We start from the raw sequence: 23,220 nt of genomic DNA on the forward strand, positions 1-23,220 counted from the left end.
GGGTTAGCATCCCTGCCTCGCACCTGGAAACTTGAGGTTCGAGTCCCACTCCGGGACTTGATGGCCAAGGAAGGGGCGTTCATTACTCAGCCAGACAGGTTGAGTATTGACCTGTAAATGCTGCCGATGGCAGGTGGTAAGAGCAGGAGAGATTCCCGGCTTCAGCTGGTGCGGAATTAGGCCCGGCCTCCTTGCTCTACCTGTGGTGGAGATAGCGGTCCTGTGAGGGCAACCTGCCTCATTGCAGAGAATGGGGGAAGAATCCAACCAGACAACGGGCTTGATCCTCTTCGAGTTTGTTCCATTAATTCAGTACATTCCCTTTTTTGCTTTTAATACACTTATCTCATTGCTTGCCTCATCGTTCAATGTAGTTTTTACCCATTTTATCTCCCTGGTAAATACCAAAATCATTGTTCAGTGTGTCCCTATTGCTGCCTCTACCATTATCCTATGTATCCCTTAATGATTTTATTCCTATTACAGCCTTCCTTTCTTATTCATGTGTCTGTAAAATATTTCGCTATTTCGTTTTATGTTCCTTTATAATTAATTTCAATTTCTTCCTTGCCTTCCAATTTATTTTTCGACTTAACTCTCTTTTTTGGGCATCGTATTGTACAATGACATAGTCTCGACAGCACTGAAGTAGGCCATTTGGCACAGCTGGTCTATAACTGCATGTGACTGTTAGAAACGATAGAGTTGGAGACGGCATTGATGTAGGTATACTTTAGATATGAACTACGACTAGTCAGCCTCAGTAACAGCAATACTTGCTCCCCCAAACGACTTACTCGAACAGTCTTGTCTATGAGAGGGTAAACCCACTTTTAAACCTTTTGTGACTATGGGAACAGACACCTTTGTAAGGTGGCACCATTAATATTATCAGTTAAAAAATATTCAGCCATTTTTCGCCGATTAATTTCTGGAGAAAATCATTCTGGTAAACCTTCGCTGCACTCCCTCTAGAGCAAGAACATCCTTCTTCAGATAAGCTCACACAATACTCCAGGTGTGGCCCCACCAAGGGCCTGTATAATTGCAGCAACACATCCCTGCTCCTGTACTCGTATCCTTTTAGTAAGAAGTCTTACAACACCAGGTTAAAGTCCAACAGGTTTGTTTCAAACACTAGCTTTCGGAGCACTGCTCCTTCCTCAGGTGAATGAAGAGGTAGGTTCCAGAAACACAAATATATATATATATAGACAAAGTCAATGATGCAAGACGATACTTTGAATGCGAGCATTTGCAGGTAATTAAGTCTTTACAGATCCAGAGAGAGGGGTAATCCCAGGTTAAAGAGGTGTGAATTGTCTCAAGCCAGGACAGTTGGTAGGATTTCACAAGCCCAGGCCAGGTGGTTGGGGGGGGGGTGAATGTAATGCAACATTGTGGTAGTCACCACTGTTGTATTGTATGTACTGCATACGAGGGTATTACGGTAAGGCCCCTGTACTACAGGTATGGGGTAGATCCCTGCCTGCTGGCTCCGCCCAGTAGGCGGAGTATAAATGTGGGGGCTGTCCGAGCTGCAGCCATTTGGGCAGCAGCTGTGGGAGGCTACACATCTCTGCATAATAAAGCCTCGATTACTCTCTACTCTTGTCTCGTCGTAATTGATAGTGCATCAAACATGAATCCAAAGTCCCGGTTGAGGCCGTACTCATGTGTGCGGAACTTGGCTATAAGTTTCTGCTTGGCGATTCTGCGTTGTCGCGCATCCTGAAGGCCGCCTTGGAGAACGCTTACCCGGAGATCAGAGGCTGAATGCCCTTGACTGCTGAAGTGTTCCCCAACTGGAAGGGAACATTCCTGCCTGGCGATTATCGGGCAATGTCCGTTCTTCCGTTGTCACAGAGTCTGCATAGTCTCGGCAATGTACCACGCTTCGGGACATCCTTTCCTGCAGCGTAAGAGGTAGACAACGTTGACTGAGTTGTTCCCTTCCAGTCGGGCGGTTTCAGTGGCGGTTGTGGCCCGTCAGCGAGATTTTCTGGTCCCGCCATTATCAACGGGATTCCCGTTAAGTACACCCCTCGTCGGCGGGAAACCCGTGCGCCATCAGTGGGTCCTGAATTTCCCACCAGTGTGAACAGCCGGTCAATTCTGCCCGATGTCTTGATTCATACTTTGCCATCTGGCTTCCATCCATTTCAGAAACATGGAAAATAGGAGCAGGAGGAAGCCATTCGGCCCTTCGAACCTGCTCCACCATTCATTATGATATTGGCTGCTCATCCAACTCAATAGCCTAATGCTGCTTTCCCCCCATATCCTATGTTCCCCTTCGGCCGAAGTGCTACTTCGAACTGCTTCTTGATAACATACAAAGTTTTGGCCTCAACTACTTCCTGAATTCCACAGGCCAACCAGTCCCTGGGTGAAGAGATTTCTCCTCATCTTTGATCTAAATGGTCCACCCCGTAGTTCACAGGCTGTGACCCTGGTTCTGGACACATCCACCATCGGGAACATCTTTCCTGCATCTACCCTGTCTAGTCCGGTTAGAATTTTATAGGTCTCAATGAGATTCCCTCCCTCATTCTTCTGAACACCAGCGAATTCAATCCTAACCGATTCAATCTCTCCTCATATACCAGTCCTGCCATCCCAGGAATCAGCCTGGTAAACCTTCGCTGCACTCCCGCTAGAGCAAGAACATCCTTCCTCAGATAAGGAGACCAAAACTGCACACTGTATTCCAGATGTGGCCTCATCAAGGTCCTGTATAATTGCAGCAAGACATCCCCGCTCCTGTATTCAAATCCTCTCGCAATGAAGGCCGACATACCATTTGCCTTCTTTACCGCCTGCTGCACCTTCAGTGGTGTAGTTTACCTTCAGTGGTGTATGAGGGCCCGCAGGTCTCGTTGCACATTCCCCTCTCCCAATTTATGGCCATTCAGATAATAGTCTGCCTTCTCATATTTGCTACCAAAGCGGATACCCTAGCATTTATGCAAATTATTCTGCATCTGCCATTCATTTGCCCACTTACTCAACTTGTCTAAATCACACTCAGGGATCTCTGCATCTTCCTCACAGCTCATCCAACTTGGTGTCATCTGACAAATTTGGAGAGATGGGGCAGAATTCTCCATCCCGCCAGCCGGCCAATGGGATTTCCCATTGTGGGCAGCCCCATGTTAACATGTACTAGATGCTGTGGTATGAAGAGGCAAGAGTTCAGCTCCTTTTTCTTTTTTTTTTAAAATTTAGATTACCCAATTATTTTTTCCAATTAAGGGGCAATTTAGCGTGGCCAATCCACCTACTCTGCACATTTTTTTTTGGGTTGTGGGGGCGAAACCCACACAGACATGGGGAGAATGTGCAAACTCCACACGGAACAGTGACCCAGAGCCGGGATCGAACCTGGGACCTCAGCGCCGTGAGGCGGTTGTGCTAACCACTAGGCCACCGTGCTGCCCGAGTTCAGCTCCTTTTTCACCAACACACCTTTAATGGTTCAAACTCACTCTGCACAGAACTCCACGGATCATCACAAGCTCCAGAGTCCACCTGAAGCCCCTTTACATATCAGTGTCAATCATTGAACACTTAACATAAATGAGACAATCATTGAACACTTAACATAAATGAGACAACTAATTGCAATGTCTCTTAACCCATTACTTAACACCCCATGCCTTCAGGAAATCCCCAGAGAATCCCCGGTGCAACAGAGAATCCCAACAGCAGAGGATCCAGCCCCAGATATTTTGTTCTAAATCATTAATATACATTGTGAATAGCTGGGGTCCCAGCACTGATCCCTGCGGTACCCCACTAGTCACTGCGTGCCAATTTGAAAAATACCCGTTAATTCCTCCTCTTTGTTTCCTAATCTCTCATGCGGGACTTTGTCAAAAGCCTACTGAAAGTCTAAATATACCACATCCACTGCCCCCCCTTGTCAACTAAGAATGAATGTTCATGTGTTAAAATTGTACATATTTTGTGTGAAAACGTTAAGTATTTTTCGATACACAAATTTTACACATTTGCATTTGGATTCCAGAGAGTCTTACCATGTATACCATCGAGAGAATCTGAAGGAGAACACACTGGGCTCCAAGTTGAACATCGCTAATTATTCCTGTGAATGAGAAATGAAAAGAGAGAGCCTTTACTGTAGTGATTAATCTTGAGACATAAACTATATTTTGAAGGAATTAATATTTCAACAGCAGCCTATCAAATTTCCTGCCCTTCGCCAGTAGGCAGTCAGCCTCTAACTGAGAAAGAGTGGGTGAGGTACCCGCTCCCAGGTTGCCTATTGCTCTGCAGAATCTACCTCTGAAATGAAGAGAGAGTGACCTGGAGGTATGGCACACCCCTCACTTTTCTCCCTCGTCTAATTCCTGAAGACCCAATGCTCTGCCTGTACTTAGCGGCAACCTCCAATAGGTTGTACAAGCCTGGGACTCCCAGCAGAACTGAGGCTGTGTCCCACCACTCCACCATGTCACATTAGTACCACCATGTCACATTAGTGCCACCATGTCACATTAGTGCCCCTCAAAAAAATAACTATTTAATCGCAAAACATTTTCCAACATTCTTTTGATGTAATTTTGAAAGTAAACCAGGAGATGGATTTTCCCTTGGCAAGGGATAAGGACTGGAGCTAATCAGGCCGAGCTAGGTTATGCATTCCGGCTTGGGTCACTGTCTGTGCGGAGTCTGCATGTTCTCCCCGTGTCTGCGTGGGTTTCCTCCGGGTGCTCCGGTTTCCTCCCACAAGTCCCGAAAGACGTGCCGTTAGTTGAATTGGACATTCTGAATTCTCCCTCTGTGTACCCGAACAGGCGCCGGAGTGTGGCAACTCGGGGATTTTCACAGTAACTTCACCGCAGTGTTAATGTAAGCCTACTTATGACACTAATAAAGATTATTATTAAAGATTATTATTCAATTATTATTATTATTATTATTATTATTATTCAGCTCCGTCTTCAGTTCTCTGCCAGAAGGCAGCTCCGACCCACAGTGCCATGATCTCTAGGGTCCTCAATTCTGACCAGCCAGAAAGGTGGATCCAAGTCTGTGCTGTTGGCAGCAATTTGATCCACACCAGCCACCTGGCCAATGAACCAACCTTCGTAACCATAATGCACACATGAATAAAGTAAAACTAATGCAATGTGAAATATTTACAAGTGAAATTTAAATTTGAAACGACACTAATGCAGCCATTGTGTTCTCAACAACTCTCACGTTAATGGTACAGGAGTTAATGTTTTTGGCCGCGATGCAGATATCCTGGAAGACTGTGACGAGCGACGTTCCACAGGGATCAGTGCTGGGGCCTTTGTTGTTCGTGGTGTATATAAATGAGTAGGAAGAAAATGTAGCTGATCTGGTAAGTTCACTCAAAAATGGCGGCCCAATAGCGGGATTGCCGAGGGAATCCCACGCCGTGCAAAAATCTGCATGGCTCAGAATCGGGAATCGCTTCCTGATTTGTGTGGGTGCAAATCCAATGCAATTCAGCTCCGGCGGGGGAACAGTCTCCCAAATGAAGAATCCTGCTCAGTATGCCCTCGTAGGGATGAGGCGTCGAGGGGCGATGGAGAAAAGCCTGGTGGACACGGGGAGAAGGTATTAATTCCCAGCCTAAAAAGAATGATTTTCAGATTCTGTCCATATAACATGGTTCCAACCTGGGAGATGGTGAATCCCCTATTTAAAGGGCCGGGATTCTTGAGAAGTTGGGTAAGCTGGTGCTTGATTAGAGAATATAGAATATAGAAACAGTGATTGAGTCCATAGTGGCCTCTTTCCACCCTACCTTGTCAAACCTCATCCAAGTATTTTTCCATCCCTTTCTCCTTCATGCACCTATTTAGCTTCCCCTTTCATGCATCCCAGGCCTACTCATAAGTTAACTTCAAGTATTATTTCAAATTTACAACTGATTATTTCACACATGTCGTTCAGATGCTTCATAGAGTCATCCGGTAGCACAGTGGTTAGCACTGTTGCTTCACAGCTCCAGGGACCCGGGTTCGATTCCCGACTTGGGTGACTGTCTGTGCGGAGTCTGCGAGTTCTCCCCCGTGTCTGTGTGGGTTTCCTCCGGGCGCTTCGGTTTCCTCCCACAGTCCAAAGACGTGCAGGTTAGGTGGATTGGCTGCGCTAAATTGCCCTAAATTGCCCATAGTGTCAAAAAAAAAGGTTAAGTGGGGTTACGGGGATAGGGTGGAGGCTTGTGCTTGAATAGGGTGCTCTTTCCAAGGGCCGGTGCAGACTCGATGGGCCGAATGGCCTCCTGCTGCACTGTAAATTCTATGATTCTCTATCTTCAGAGCATGGAAACAGACCCTTCAGCCCAACCTGTCCATGCCGCCCAGTTTCTATCACTAAGCTTGTCCCACTTGCCTGCATTTGGCCCATATCCCTCTATACCCACCCTGCCCATGTAACTGTCTAACTGCTTTTTAAAGGACAAAATTGCACCCGCCTCTACCACTGCTTCCTTTTCAGTCTAAAAATGGCTGGGTTCTCTCTCTCTGTCTGTCTCTATCTCTCTCTCTCTTTCTCTCTCTCTCATCTTTCCTCATATCTCAGAGCCTGGCCTCCAGGATTGAGTCATGTGGGTTCTTCTCGGTACAGTCTCTTGCCTGCTTGACGGGTCAGCTTTCATCCTCAGCTCTGCTAAACCAACTAGGGTGCCAGGCTCCAAGAGGGTTTTCATGCATCAGCGAATGCTGAGCGCATTGGAGCTGGCAGGGAGTTGGGAAGAATCCTCAGCCAACTTGCGAGGTTGCGCGGGGCCCAGGCATTGCGCCAAAGCCCTGCATCAACTGCTGGGGTCAACTCAACGGATGCAGCAGCCTCCACACCAGCACCAGAGTCAGAGCCGAGGGATCTCATGCAAACGCAAGCCTGATTTTGGGTTCCACCCATTGATGGGGCTTCAGCTGTCCCGGGTGCCTTACCGCCTGTTCCTCTGCGGCGTAGAGGGTCAGGTCTAGTGCCAGTGACAGTCACGCAACTGGACGGTAACCTGTTTCGGTAACAACACATCTGGATTCACTCAAACAATGGGCGTGATGGAAACCAGCTGGATCAGGGTGTCTTGGGATTATTTGACTGGAACGCGTTTCAGTCAGCTATTGGCAAAGAGCTGTTGCTGCCGGCAACTGCTGGAACCCTCAAGCCCCCCTCACCATCCATCTTGTGTTCAGTGTCATCTCCCCCACCGTCCTCTTGGCAAAAGGTGACGCCGTGCATTGTCCATGTTGGAAAATGGTTATAAGAGATAGGGTTTATAATCATCTTGAAAAGAACAAGTTGATTAGCGATAGTCAACACGGTTTTGTGAAGGGTAGGTCATGCCTCACAAACCTTATTGAGGTTTTTGAGAAGGTGACCAAACAGGTGGATCAGGGTAAAGCTGTTGATGTGGTGTATATGGATTTCAGTAAGGCGTTTGATAAGGTTCCCCACGGTAGGCTATTGCAGAAAGTAAGGAAGTATGGAATTGAAGGTGATTTAGCGGTTTGGATCAGTAATTGGCTAGCTGAAAGAAGACAGAGGGTGGTGGTTGATGGCAAATGTTCATCCTGGAGTTCAGTTACTAGTGGTGTACCGCAAGGATCTGTTTTGGGGCCACTGCTGTTTGTCATTTTTATAAATGACCTGGAAGAGGGTGTAGAAGGATGGGTTAGTAAATTTGCAGATGACACGAAGGTCGGTGGAGTGGATAGTGCTGAAGGATGTTGTAGGATACAGAGGGACATAGATAAGCTGCAGAGCTGGGCTGAGAGGTGGCAGATGGAGTTTAATACGGAAAAGTGTGAGGTGGTTCACTTTGGAAGGAGTAACAGGAATGCAGAGTACTGGGCGAATGGCAAGATTCTTGGTAGTGTAAATGAACAGAAAGATCTCGGCATCCAGGTACATAAATCCCTGAAAGTTGCCACCCAGGTTAATAGGGCTGTTAAGAAGGCATATGGTGTGCTAGCCTTTATAAGCAGGGGGATTGAGTTTCGGAACCACAAGGTCATGCTGCAGCTGTACATAACTCTGGTGCGGCCGCACCTGGAGTACTGCATGCAGTTCTGGTCACCACATTATAGGAAGGATGTGGAAGCTTTGGAAAGGGTTCAGAGGAGATTTACTAGGATGTTGCCTGGTATGGAGGGAAGGTCTTACGAGGAAAGGCTCAGGGAATTGAGGTTGTTTTCGTTAGAGAGGAGAAGGCTGAGAGGTGACTTAATAGAGACATATAAGATAGTCAGAGGGTTAGATAGGGTGGACAGCGAGAGTCTTTTTCCTCGGATGGTGATGACCAATTGAGGGGTGATAGATACAGGACAGATGTCAGAGGCAGTTTCTTTACTCAGAGAGTAGTAGAGGTGTGGAACGCCCTGCCTGCAACAGTAGTAGACTCGCCAACTTTAAGGGCATTTAAGTGGTCACTGGATAGACATATGGATGAAAATGGAATAGTGTAGGTCAGATAGGCTTCAGATGGTTTCACAGGTCGGCGCAACATCGAGGGCCGAAGGGCCCGTACTGCGCTGTAGTGTTCTATGTTCTATGTTGCAGAGGGAGGTAATGCAGCAGAAGGCACACCGGTATCTTAACTCACACCCAAGCCCCATTCACCCTTCATCCCTCTGCACGCTGACCTGTATTGTTTCCCAGTCCTGAAGTGTCTCAATTTTAAGATTCTCATCCTTGTTTTCAAATCCTTCCATGACTTCCTCGCTCCCTATCTCTGTAACCTCGTCCAGCCCATAGGCCTCCGTGATCTCTGCGCTCCTTCAATTCTGGCCTCTTGTGCACCTCTGATTTTAACCTCTCCGACCTTTGTGGCGGTTGCCTGGCTCTTAAAATTTGGAATTCTGTCCGTAAACCTCTCTGCCTGTTTTCCTTTGTGAAGATGCTCCTTAAACTCTACCTGAAGCCTCTTTCTGTGGCTTGGTGTCAAGCTTTGATGGGTAATGCTGATGTGAAGTGCTTTGAGACATTTTGCTTTGGTAACCCATCATACGTAGGTCTTCTGGTGCAGTGAGTAGTGTACCGATACCCGGACCATAAGCTCCGGGTTCAAGTCCCTCCTCAGTACTCGATGGGCATGGTGCATTGGTAACGCAGCCAAACAGGTTGACTATCAGCCTTCCAATACGCCTGGCGGAGAGTGGTAGAGAGCAGGAGAATGTCCTGGTCACCCATATTGTAACCACTGCAGTACTTTGCCAAACATAATCTTGAACCAATCCAATGAACGTCCATGGACATCAATGGTACCTCAAGAGGAAAGCACTGTCTACGTCCAAGTTGGTATTATTATTTGTATTTTTGATGATTTGTTCATGGGATGTGGGCCAGCACGTATTGTCCATCCCTGAACACATTTAAGAGTCAACCACTTTGCTCTAGGTCTGGAGTCAGAGATCGGCCAGACCAGATTCCCTTTCCTAAAGGGCATTTTTACGACAATTGACACTGGTTTCACCTTTTAGACTTTTCATTCCAGATTTTAAAAATTGAATTCAAATTCCACCATCGGCCGTGGTGGGATTCAAAACTGGGTCCCCAGAGCATTACCCTGGGTATCTGGATTACTAGTCCAGTGATAATACCACTATGCCACTGTCTCCTCTGCGGTCCCAATTGAAGAAACCCACCAGAAATAAAGACCCTCTTCGTCTGAAGTAAAGCTGGCTGATAGGGCAGCACGGTAGCATTGTGAATAGCACAATTGCTTCACAGCTCTAGGATCCCAGGTTCGATTCCGGCTTGGGTCACTGTCTGTGCGGAGTCGGCACATCCTCCCCGTGTCTGCGTGGGTTTCCTCCGGGTGCTCCGGTTTCCTCCCACAGTCCAAAGATGTGCAGGTTAGGTGGATTGGCCAAGCTAAATTGCCCTTAGTGTCCAAAATTGCCCTTAGTGTTGGGTAGGGTTACTGGGTTATGGGGATAGGGTGGAGGTGTTGACCTTGGGTAGGGTGCTCTTTCCAGGAGCCGGTGCAGACTTGATGGGCCGAATGGCTTCCTTCTGCACTGTAAATTCTATGATAGTCTATGATAGAAGGTTCCTCATTGAACACTAACCGTGCAGAATATTTGACAATTGATGTACCTGCTAAGAAAGCTCCAATTTCATAACTCCACCACTCAATGCAAAGCATAAGCATGCTGGAAATTGCCAGGCGTATAAAGAGGCCCCACTCCTGCAGGCAATCAGTGGACCATCCTGCATTAAAAAAGAAACGGTGTTACTGATGCCACTGTGGGAAGTGTCCGAGGAATGCCAGGGGAAAGAAACGTAGCAGCAGCAACAGGACATGTCCCTGGCCCCCTGCGGAGCAGCTAATGTTCTTCTCAACAGGCTCCACTCCAATACTTTTGCCGGGGAAGGGTGTTATATTACCTTGCATAATACATATATTACTTTTTTGAACCAGCCCAGTTGTTGAAATGAGCAGTCGTCTTCTTGTAAAGATAAACTAATTTATTGAATAATATAAATAAATATTGAGTTCTTTCTACTTAATGTTCAACTAGTAAAACAAAGAAACAATTGTAGATATAACTAAATTATACAATACAATGCTTTGATAACTAATAACTTCTCTCTAGCTTTCCTACATCTGTTCTCGCTGCACTCCTGATACACACAGAAAGAGTGGGAAAGCTATTAATATAGGTGCTGACAGTGAGACATCTAGTGTTCAATTGCCTGTGCTAGCATTATATATATTGATCATGTATATTGATATACAGAGTTCAGTACAAAGGGAACAGTCCAGCTGGTGTTCCCATCCTAACTGCCATCCAGCGATCACACCCGGCAACTGAGTTTGAACAGGTCAGATCAATTAGCCCACGCTCCCCTGGGTGGTCACAATGGCCGGGATTCTCCCCTACCCAGTGGGGCGGGGGGTCCCGGCATGTTGGAGTGGCGTGAACCACTCCGGCGTCAGGCCGCTGGGGCCAAGCCCTCAGATTGGCTAGGCCCGCGTCGGAATGGTTCCCACTCCGCTGGCTGGCGTGAACGGCCTTTGGTGCCACGCCAGCCGGGGCCGAAAGGACTTCGTTGGCGTAAGTCCGCGCATGCCGGAGCGCCAGCGGCTGCTGACGTCATACCAGCGCATGCGCAGGAGAGTGCCCCCATGGCACAGGCCCGCCCGCCGATCGGTGGGCCCCAATTGCGGGCCAGGTCACCGTGGGGGTACCCCGGGGTCAAATCGCCCCGCGCCCAGCCCAGGACCCTGGCGCTCGCCCGCGCCGCCTGCTCCCGCCGGTAAGGTAGATGGTTTAATCCACGCCGGTGGGAAAGGCTTGTCAGCAGCGGGACTTCGGCCCATCACGGGCCGGAGAATCGCCGCGGGGGGCCCGCCGACGGCCGCAGGGGGCCCGCCAACCGGCACGGCGCGATTCCCACCCCTGCCGAATCTCGGGGGGCGGAGAATTAGGGACACGGCGGGGGCGGGATTAACGCCGGCCCCGGGCGATTCTCCGACCCGGCGGGGGGTCGGAGAATCCCGCCCAATGTTTACTAACACTCGCGGAGTGGGCGCTTGCAGCAGATACCAGAGAGCTGCTGGCACCCAGGGGAATCTGAACACAGATCCAAGAGTAGGAAAGTGCAAAGCAAATAATTCAGGTGCCTTTTGAAGAAACAAGTCTCACTCCACAGACGGACAGCAAATTACCTTCCCAGGTCTCCACGTGCAGCTTTTTCCATCGAATGTATCCAAACAGGAGAATAGCTTGACAGTACTGAGAGGCAACATTGGCAGCAGCCGAGCCTCTGAAAAACACCAATTCACACGTTAAAGTTCGTGGGCATTGTATATTAATCAATGCAGTTTCCAGTACACACCAACGTGCTACACTGTGAGCCTGACTGACACTCCTAGACTGGTTATCAATGTGATAGTTAGCACACCGAAGATCACTTAACAAATGTCCAATCGCAGAATCACATCGAATGTTGGACGCTGTGTTTTGTGTTTCGCTTGCACGGGCTGGTTGGGTAGGTCTGTACCTTGTCCATTGTGAACAGCGGTTGGAACATGCTGTTTGAAGCGATAAACTAGTCTTTGGGAGGTACAGCTTACATACCCAGCATCACACTGGTCCAAAATTCAGACGGTGCGTCACTGACTTGCGTGATCGGCATGATGTTTTTTTTTTACATAACGGGCAGTGTCCCGTTAGTGAGGAATACCACTCAAATGGCTCCTGCATAGTCCCAACATCAAACAGCTAGATTCGCCTGTTGGTCAAATGCCTGAGATGATTTGCCCTTCTCTGGTAATCTGAGGCAGACTTGGCACATTTTAGGGCTGAACGTGAAGCCTTCAGCCCGTCCATGGGTTTGCATGCCACGCAGGGTCACCATTATCCTGCAGTATGTCTCTGATACACCCTACGTCTGCATCAAGCTTGCTTAGTGAGCAAATTGATCAGGCCCTATGTACAAGGTCGTCAATAAGACCAATCTTATAGCACATGGAACTGTAAGAATGTTTTTTAAAATTAATTTACGGGATGTGGGCGTCGCTGGTTAGGCCAGCATTTATTGCCCGCCCCTAGTCATCCTTCAGAAGGTGGTGGTGAGCTGCCTTCTTGAACCGCTGCAGTCCTTGAGGTGTAGGTACACCCACTGTGCTGTTAGGGAGGGAGTTCCAGGAAGTTGCCCCAGCGACAGTGAAGGAACGGCCGATATATTTTGGGGGTGGTCAGTGACCAAGTGGTGGGGTTCCCAGGTATCTGCCGCTCTTGTCCTTCTAGATGGGAGCGGCTGTGGGTTTGGAAGGTGCTGCCTAAGGAACCTTGGTGAGTTACTGCAGTGCATCTTGTAGATGGTACACACGGCTGCCACTGTTTGTCAGTGGTGGAGGGAGTGAATGTTTGTGGAAGGGGTGCCAATCAAGTGGGCTACTTTGTCCTGGATGGTGTTGAGCTTCTTGAGTGTTGTTGGAGCTGCACTCATCCAGGCAAGTGGGGAGTATTCCATCACACTCCTGAATCACAACGTGTGTATTGATTGGAGAAGATAGGCTTGCTGTAGGCCTGGGAGAGTGAGCCCGCTGGCAGATTTCTTTACTGATATGTCAAGGAAAGAGAGTTCATTTGACCGCTTCATTTTTGAGCACAGGGTGGAGGCCATTAAGACATGCAAGGAAATGATTACAGGCAGCTATGGATTTAAGTATAGCAAAGGCATCATCCACATATCGGAAACATGCAAGGGGGTTAGATATCATTCTAACGCTTAAACGACCATGACTCTTTTGGAATATTTGACATTGAATCAGAGTGCAGGTGAGACAGCGGCAACAGAGACTTAAAATATTGGCCCCGCTGGTATGTGGGAACTCAGTAGAAATTCTGATGGGGACCCAGGAGTAGAATTACTGTACGGCCTGGAGCATTTGCAGTTGACCGAACCGTCGCCCGTGAACCGTAACAAAGCTCGCAGAGCCCCACCAGCCTCTACTCCTGGCTCGCTGAGCGAGGATGCCGCCAGTGGTGTGGTCCATTGCTCATCCCTCTCTTGGGAGAAGCGAGGTTGAGGGAGTGAATTTCAGGCCTGAAGGCCCAAGCAGCTGAAGACACAGCTGCCAATGGTGGAGTGATTAAAATCGGGAGGGGGGGGGGGGAGGGGTGAGAAGCCAGAATCGGAGGGGCGAAAGGATCTCAATGGGTGGTCAATTTAGGGATGAAGACAGAGATCGAGAGGGTCAAGAAAATAGAGGGATTTCAAAACAAAGAGACAACTTTAATATCCTCCATCAATGGATTCAAACTTGGGCTGAATTTTACTTGCCCCCGAAGAGCACATTTCACGCAAAGTGGGGAGAGGGGGTGGGAAATAACATAGGGCGGCCCCCCCGTCCCACCACCTTGCCACCCACCCTCGCGTTCTCTCCAATAATGCGGGCAGGTGTCGAAATCAGCAGCCTGTCCGCCATATTTGATTGAATAATTAAGGGTCGATTAGGCTTGTTATCAAGGAAATCAACCCTGATAATATACTGCCCACCCTGTGACAGGAGCAACCTCGCTTTGTCGGATGGTTCCAAACCCATCCCAATTGTTCAGTGAACGTTAGCCCTTCTGGGCAATTGTCGCGCATATACCCTTACCTGAGAACTTAAGCGCACCTTTGAGGCACCCCTCCCCAAATCCGATGGTCGGCAGTCGGGAAGTTACGGTTGAATATATCGCGCAGTAGTAGCACATTGCGAGTTAGATACAGTTTTGGTAAATGTCATTTTAACTGCTCAATATTTCCCTGCTTTACAATGCGTTGTCAACTGGGTGCTATTCTGTGTATCGCCACGAGAGTGTGCCATGTTTCAATGTGGAGATGCCGGCGTTGGACTGGGGTGAGCACAGTAAGAAGTCTTACAACACCAGGTTAAAGTCCAACAGGTTTGTTTCAAACACGAGCTTTCGGAGCACGGCTCCTTCTTCAGGTGAATGGAAAGGCTTGTTCCAGAAATGTTTATATAGACACTATAGACATATAGACACTATATAAACATGTCTATATAAACATTTCTGGAACAAGCCTTTCCATTCACCTGAAGAAGGAGCCGTGCTCCGAAAGCTCGTGTTTGAAACAAACCTGTTGGACTTTAACCTGGTGTTGTAAGACTTCTTACTATGTTTCAATGTGCAATTGCAACGTGTTCTGCTGAGGAAGAAGCTACATTTGTGCGAGGTTATAACCCGGCCGGAGGCCATGAGATGGGAGTCCCAGGGGCCTCACCTGAATATGATCTCCCCAGATGAGAGGGTGGAGCTACACCCTTGAGCACGGGTTCACTGGGGCGTGAATGCCCCAGCCCAAGTTTGGGCCGGGCACAGAAGACCCTTTGGAGAGTAGGAGCTGTATTTAGTAGGTTAAATAAATATTGAGCTTTCGAACAGTCATCGCTTCTGTGTGGTCGCCCGCCTGGACTTTGAGCAGAGTACACACGCACAGCACTGACGCCTCCTAGCTGTATACGTTATGTATAACTGTTCTCATGTGCACAGTCTTAATAAGTGAACCCAGAACATGTTTGCCAAACCCCTCATTTCAAACAATATAAATTTAATGTACCCAATGTTCTTTTCCCGATTAAGGAGCAATGTAGCGTGGCCAATCCACCTACCCTGCACATCTTTGGGTTGTGGGGGTGAGACCCACGTAGACACAGGGAGAATGTGCAAACTCCACACAGACAGTGACCCGGGGCCGGGATCGAACCCGGGCCCTAGGCGCCGTGAGGCAGCAGTGCTAACAACTGTGCCACCGTGCCGTTCCCCCCCCCCACAGGCAAACCCTTCATGACTGATCGGTGTATCGTTATACCAACATGGCAACTGTGTCCAGTGTTCTTTGCTGAACTTGTGCAGGTTCCAAATGCAATCGGGAATGAGAAGGGGGATTAACCCTGACTGCTCTCAGAATTTGGGAATTCTACTTCACAGCAGGTGAATGTTCAGGCAAACACACCTGTGCCAGTTGTCTGAAAGAGCTATCTGCCCCTTTACGTTTCCCTAAAACCTTATCTAAAGAGGTTATTATATTTCACTGTTCTTGTAGGGCCGTGCATGTTGTATTAACCTTCTGTGTAAAATAATCTCCAAAACTCTCCCTTTATATTTAAATTATGAATTTAAATCACTACAGTGCAGAAGGAGGCATTCGAAGCACTGACCCTCTGAAAGAGTACTCGACCTAAGCCCACTTTCCTGCCCTCTTCCCATAAGCCTATAACCCCTCCGAACCTTTGGACACACTAAGGGGCAATTTAGCGCGGCCAATCCACCGAACCTGCACATCTTTGGACTGTGGGAGGAAACCGGGGCACCCGGAGGAAACCCACGCACGCACGAGGAGAACGTGCAAACTCCACGCAGACAGTCACATGACGCCGGAATGGAACTTGGGTGCCGGGCGATGTGAGGCAGCAGTGCTAACCACCATGCCACCGATTGTATCCTATTAATTCCCAGACTGAATACCCACTGGAAAAAAATTACCTCATTGAAACATTTTGGGCGGGATTTTCCATCCCGCCGCACCAGCTTTCTGGTGAGGCACACCCCAGCCGGCCGCGGGGTCCTTCATCCCGGCAGCAGGCCAATGGGGTCTCCCATTATGGGCGCCCCCAAGCCATCGGGAAATCTAGGGGGCATGGGTTCGCTGCCGGGGAAGCAGAGGATCCGCCAATGGATAATCCGGCCCTTGGTCATTTGAACATCCTTGTCACATCTCCTTCTGAACCCTCAGTCCTAATTAAAAGAGCCTCGATTTCCCTTCCCCACCTCTTGTCATGCCTGAAGCCTCTCACTTGTGATGTGTTAGGCAGGTTGGTTCGACGTGGACTGCACTTGATGCAGTGTGGCGAGAGACAGACCTCAAACACTGGAGAAGATCCAACGCGATTTTATTCAACGATATAACTAATATGCATGCTCAGCTGTGGGTCGCCACTATACTAAACTGACTGGAGACCTAGTACTAGCTTGACCAGACTTACTAGCTACCGCATGGTGTTTGCACTGGCTAGCTCGTGGACTCTGACTGTCTCAGTGGCTGGGTCCAGAGAGAGCGGGAAACCTAGTGCCCTCTGGCTTTATAGTGGTAGTGTCCTGTCTGGTGATTGGCTGCTCTGTGCTGTGCGCTTACTGGTCATCCTATGTGTCAATCACTGCCTGTCTGCACTCCATTATATACATGAGTGGATATTATGACAACTTGTGACATCATGAATCTCCTCTGTAACACTTTCATATCCTTAATCTCTTTCCTGGTGTACAACGTGGCAGAACCAGACACAATTTATTCCACCTGCAGTCTACATTCAAACAAGAACAGGATTGACTGAAGGCGAGAAGTTGGCCACACTGTGTGCCGCCTTTGTGACCCGGTGGAGAATCCGGTTGAGAATGGGACGGTGGGAAAGGCGAAAGTTAGATATTGCCGGGAGTGGGAGTGAGGTTTGGCGAATGAAGAATGAGCTACAGCCGTGTTGGCTAACTCAGGAGATGGAACTGCGATGCAAGCCCATACTGCACCTGGAAGGGGGATACCAAGTGGAAATTCCGATGCTGATACGCAAGTGCGACTGAAAATTGAGTTCATGTGAGACATGAGCTCAGAGTATTCGGATCTTCTTCATATTCCAAATCAGACTCCTGTCCTGCTGATCTGTGAAGCAAGCACATCTGCTGCCAACACAGTCAGAGTGGCACCAATATTGTATAAAACTTTGATGTTCACTTTATCATTCTTATGGCCCCCTGCTCCCCTCCCCCCCCATCACCCCGCCCCCCCCCCCCATCACCCCGCCCCCATCCCTTTCAAACAGACAAAGTGAAAAACAAAGACAAGTAGAAACTTCACAATAGAAAGAACACACACCAGCCATGCGTTTCGCCGTCGGCGGGATGCTCCGCTCTGCCAGCGGCCCACCCAAACCTACGGGTTTCCCAACGGCGTGGGATGGCCCACAATGGGAAACCCCGTTGGCCGGTTGCCGGAATGGAGGATCCCGCTGCCGGCGGGGGGGGGGGGGGGGAAGGTGCGGCGAAAAACGGGGCTGGCAGAACGCAGAATCCCGCCCCAGATGTTAATACTTCTAAATTTCAGTTGAAAGAAAAATGAAAGTTATTTGCTACTTACTGCACGCCCAGAGCTAGGACATTCAACAGCAGATAGTTCACTAAAGCATTGAAAATGTTGGCTATGAAACCCGTGAGAATCTGTGGCATGGTGATGCCCTAGATGGAGAAGGAAACAAGACAGAGTTGGTCGGTTACTCATTGCCGTGCCAATTGAAGAGTAACTTGGATGTGGCGGGGCTTGGGTCTGCCAAGCCAGGGAGGTAGCCTGCCATTGGTCGCCAGTGGAATCTTACAGTCCGGTCCAACGACTGTAGCGTTTCGGACGGTTCGTCCGCCCCGTCACCGGGAAACCCACCGCGCGCAGGGGTGGGTGGGGGGTGGGGGGAACTGGGGTGCCGCCTTCAGCGGGTCCGGAATGTCCCCACTGGGAAGGGGAGGAATTCCAGGCCCACAGTGGGGGCAGAAGGAATGTTTTGAAGGCCTGGAGGCTGGACCTTCAAACCTATTCGAGGCTGAGTTGGACAGATCTTTGTGAGGCAAAGGACCCGAGGGTTATGGGTCGAGGGGTGCGGGGGCCGGGGGGGGGGGGGGGGGGGGGGGGGGAGCCAGGGGGGGGGGGGGGGGGGGGGGCAGTGCGGCAGACAGGAGAGTGGAGTTGAGACCACAACCAGGCCAACCTTTAACCTTATTGCATGGTGGAGCAGGTTCGAAGATATAAATGCAGGTGTGGCATTATAAAATAATGTAATGTAAACTATACTCTCAATTTTTTTTTAAAAATGACTTGATTCGTCCCCACAGGTCATTCACCTCTTTAGGTTGAGACTAAATGCCACAGAGGAAAGGGGGGAAAAAAGTAATCAAAGATTCGACAGGAGGATGTGATCTTGCTGGAGCTAGCCTGACGTCAGTTCCGACTCCGTGGGCACAATTCCGGGAGCAAATGTGGCACCAAACACGAAACCGGAGAAGGGCGGTAAAAAATTAATCAGGGTTTCCTTGCTCTGGAACCAATATTCTAAAATATGTGGGTCAATGGCGGGTGGCACTGGGAGGAATAAACATGTTGGGCTAGATTCTCCGGTCGCCGACGCTGAAATCGCGTTTGGTGATCAGCCGGAGAATCAAAATTCCGGACCAAATCGGGGGCGGCACCGTATTGACCCACCCCCTTCAAAGCAGCGTACTCTGCCAGGACGCCGCGTGACATATCAACGGCCTCAGGACGTTGCCTGAGGCCCACCTCCCGATGCTTCTGCCCTGACCTGCCGAGTTCCCGACGGCGTGGGTCTCTCGTGGTCACTTCCTGTCGGGAACTCAGCGCGGCGGCTGCGGACTCAGTTCAGCGCCCCCACAGTCGGGGGAGGGCCGATCCGCGGGCAGGGGGGACTTTATCCGGGGCTCGGGGCAATGTGGGAGGGTGGTCCAGGGCGCGCGAGCCGGCCATAGGGGAGGCACTAGTTAGCAGGCCGGGTCTGCGAGCGGCCGCCGCCATGTTGCACGGTGCGGCCGCTGCCCTGCGCGCATGCATGACCACGGGCCCGGCAATTCTCCAGGCCGTATCGGCAGCTAGAGCTGGGTGCTCTACGCTGCCGGCATGTTAGCCCCGAGCTACACTCGGAGGGTCGGTGGCCGTTTAGCGCCGAATCTTCGGGCGCAAAGCACTACCGTTCCCACGCCGGCGCAATGACATAGCCTCCCAATCGGAGAATCCAGCCCGTTGTGTCTTCACCATCAAACAGCTCTCACTGGGTTCACGCGTGAATGAGCACCTTGAGGAGGTGGCAGAGCGGAACGTTGTCAAATTAAAAATGAGCAATTGACACTGGGCATCAAAGGATGGCGTGGCCAATTGGGCAAAACCACACAAAAAGATTGAAAGGGCAAAGGAGGGACAGTTCATCTTAGTCAGCGTCATGAAGGAAACCATTTTGACTTTGATAAAAAGAAACATGTTGATATTGTCGCAGTGACAGAAATCTGATTCGAGCTGGTCATGGGAAAGGTGGACGTGGATTTGGGAGGTGACATAAGGTTCAATTTGGGCTGGAAGGTTCGAGGGGGTTAATTTCCCTGAGGAGAGAGGTGGTGTCAGGTTGGAAAGAGAGAGTGACAGTATTTTAAGCGGGAGAACCATGAACAAGTCAACGAAAAAGTAAGGGGTGGACATTCTGAGATATCAGGGTTCAGCGTGAAGGTCAGTCACAAGCAACTCATTGCAATAGTCAACTGATGATGATGGAATTGATCACCATAATAATCAAAATAAGCAAAGTAAAACTTGGAGATTTTGACGTATACATGAAACATTAATTAAAATTGATTTTCTGAAATGTATATGTTAGTGCTCAGTGACTGTACCTGATTTTGAAGGTATCTCATCTCTAAATGATAAAGGAATACTGCCTAAGAACAAACAAAGAAAAAAAGTTACAGAAAGGAAGAAGAATTTACATTTACTTAGCAGCTGCCACAATCTCAGGATATCCCGAAGCACTTTACTATCAATGGTGCCATATGACCTGATGAGATCATCAATTCACGCGACACGTGGTTAGAAGCGAACAGTGGTTTTAATCGTCTTACAACAGAGCCTGCCTGTGACGAGATGAACGCTAGATGAACTGGCTGGCAGGCTCACAACAGCAACCTTTATACTTCCGGTTAGGGGGAGGAGCCATGGGCAGAGCCATGGGCGGAGCCAAGTACAAGCTCCTCATCTCCCCCTATGGGTAGGGCCGTGCAACTACCCATGATCTAGTACAAGGTACAGGCTCAACACATGTTGTACAATACAGTGTGGATTATTAGTGTTTATAATTCACCACATTCACCCCCTGTGAAAAAATCAAGTCCGGCGGGGGTGATGGCTTACAAATTGAGCCTGTCCGGTGGTCGAGTTGTCCGTTGTGATCGGCGGAGCACCGGGGTTGCAGCCCCTTCTGGTAGCTGGCCGATCGCGGTTGGTTGGGGTACGATGGCGGACTCCGGGTGTGATTCTGTCCGAGCTTCATACCCGTCTGGTTCAACTGGGGACTGGGGGCGCTGGAAGCTTGTGGGCGCGGGTGCGCAGAACATGTGTAGCGACCCGGTAGGTGCGGGGGCATGGGGCGCGACGAGTTGGGTGGGGTGTAGTGTGAGGGGTACCTCGGCGGCGGTAGTGGTGGGATTCGATCCTGCCGGTGCTAGGTCCCGGAGGGATACAGTGTCCTGACGGCCGTCAGGGTACTCTATGAAGGCGTATTGGGGGTTTGAGTGTAGTAGAAGCACTTTCTCTACGAGTGGGTCAGTTTTGTGTGCCCTGACATGCTTCCGGAGGAGTACCGGGCCCGGTGTCTTCAACCATGCTGGGAGCGAAGCCCCCGTGGTAGTACCCCTGGAAAAAACAAAGAGCTGCTCGTGAGGGGTCTGGTTGGTGGCGGTACATAGGAGGGACCTAATAGCGTGGAATTCGGGGAAGACTTCCTGCCAATGGGAAACCGGGAGATTCCTGGACCGGAGGGTCAGAAGGACGGTCTTCCAGACCGTCGTGTTCTCCCTCTCCACCTGCCCGTTCCCCCTGGGGTTATAGCTGGTAGTCCTGCTCGAGGCGATGCCCTTGTCGAGCAGGTACTGACGCAGCTCGTCGCTCATAAAGGACGAACCCCTGTCGCTGTGTACGTAGCTGGGGAAACCAAACAGGGTGAAGATACTATGCAGGGCCCTAATGACTGTGTGGGAGGTCATATCGGGGCACGGGATAGCAAAAGGGAAGCGGGAGAACTCGTCGATGACATTCAGGAAGTACACATTCCGATTATTTGAGGGAAGTGGCCCTTTGAAATCGATGGCGAGGCGTTCAAAGGACCGAGAAGCCTTGACCAGGTGGGCCCTGTCTGGTCTATAGAAGTGCGGTTTGAACTCCGCACAGATCAGGGCAATCTCTGGTGATGGCTTTTACCTCCTCAGTGGAGAAAGGTAGATTTTGGGCTTTGACATAGTGGGCAAGCCGGGTGACCCCCGGGTGGCAGAGGTCATTGTGGATGGCTTTCAGGCGGTCCATCTGCGTGCTGGCACACGTATCGCGGGACAGGGAATCTGGGGGTTCGTTGAGCTTCCCCGGTCAATACATGATATCGTATTTGTAGGTGGAGAGTTCGATCCTCCACCTCAGGATTTTATCATTTTTAATTTTGCCCCTTTGCGAGTTGTCAAACATGAAGGCAACCGATCTTTGGTCGGTGATGAGGGTGAACCTTCTACCTGCGAGGTAGTGCCTCCAGTGACGTACAGCCTCCACAATGGCTTGTGCTTCCTTTTCGACCGAGGAGTGTCGAAGTTCTGAAGCGGAGAGGGTTCGGGAGAAAAATGCGACTGGTCTCCCTGCCTGATTCAATGTGGCTGCAAGAGCTACCTCTGAGGCATCGCTCTCAAACTGAAAAGGGACGGATTCAGCCAGGTAGGCCTTAAAACATCGGAGCCAGTGTGAAGATTTCTTTCGCCTCTGCATCCTGGGGGTTCAGTTCCAGTCGATCAGGTTTGAGGGCTGATTACATGGTCATTCCTCACTGTTTCTTAAGACGATTAAATTGATGAGACCATCAATTCATGCGACACGTGGTTAGAAGCAAACAGTGGTTTTAATTGTCTTACAACAGAGCCTGCCTGTGACGAGATGAACTCCAGATGAACTGGCTGGCAGGCTCACAACAGCAACCTTTATACTTCCGGTTAGGGGGAGGAGCCATGGGTGGAGCCAAGGGTGGAGCCCAGTACAAGTTCTTCATCTCCCCCTATGGGTAGAGCCGCGCAACTACACACGATCTAGTACAAGGTACAGGCTCAACACATGTTGTACAATACAGTGTGGATTATTAGTGTTTATAATTCACCACATGACCATAAGACCATGAGACATAGGAGTAGAATTAGTCCACTTGGCCCATCGAGTCTGCTCCGCTATTCAATCATGGCTGATATTTCCTCATCCCCATTCTCCTGCCTTCTCCCCATAACCCCTGATCCCCTTATTAATCAAGAACCTATCTATCTCTGTCTTAAAGACACTCAGTGATTTGGCCTCCACAGCCTTCTGCGGCAAAGAGTCCCACAGATTGACCATCCTCTAGAACATAGAACATAGAACATTACAGCGCAGTACAGGCCCTTCGGCCCTCGATGTTGCGCCGACCTGTGAAATTCCTCTAAAGCCCATCTACACGATTCCCTTATCGTCCATATGCCAATCCAATGACCATTTGAATGCGTTTAGTGTTGGCGGGTCCACTACTGTTGCAGGCAGGGCATTCCACACCCTTACTGTTATTCCTTCCAAAATGAATCACCTCACACTTTTCTGCATTAAACTCCATTTGCCACCTGTCAGCCCAGCTCTGCAGCTTATCTATGTCCCTCTGTAACTTGTAACATCCTTCTGCACTGTCCACAACTCCACCGACTTTAGTGTCATCCGCAAATTTACTCACCCATCCTTCTACGCCCTCCTCCAGGTCATTTATAAAAATGACAAACAGCAGCGACCCCAAAACAGATCCTTGTGGTACACCGTTAGTAACTGGACACCAGTCTGAACATATCCCATCAATCACCACCCTTTGTCCTCTATCAGCTAGCCAAT

General features: G+C 49.6%; 1 protein-coding gene across 1 annotated transcript in view; it reads right to left on the reverse strand.

Moving 5' to 3' along the window:
• LOC119975205 (multidrug and toxin extrusion protein 1-like) overlaps positions 1–23,220 on the reverse strand; it is a 73,180-nt gene that overhangs the window by 13,394 nt on the left and 36,566 nt on the right. Inside the window, exons 6-10 of the mRNA XM_038814818.1 lie at positions 19,965–20,009; positions 17,662–17,759; positions 11,684–11,781; positions 10,108–10,221; positions 4,041–4,108 (exon numbers count right to left, since the gene is read on the reverse strand). Coding sequence (XP_038670746.1) covers positions 4,041–4,108; positions 10,108–10,221; positions 11,684–11,781; positions 17,662–17,759; positions 19,965–20,009 — 423 coding nt within the window. The remainder of the gene's footprint in view (positions 1–4,040; positions 4,109–10,107; positions 10,222–11,683; positions 11,782–17,661; positions 17,760–19,964; positions 20,010–23,220) is intronic.

Source organism: Scyliorhinus canicula, chromosome 12 (genome assembly GCF_902713615.1).
Source record: "Scyliorhinus canicula chromosome 12, sScyCan1.1, whole genome shotgun sequence".
In the NCBI taxonomy this organism is placed as follows: Eukaryota; Metazoa; Chordata; class Chondrichthyes; order Carcharhiniformes; family Scyliorhinidae; genus Scyliorhinus; species Scyliorhinus canicula.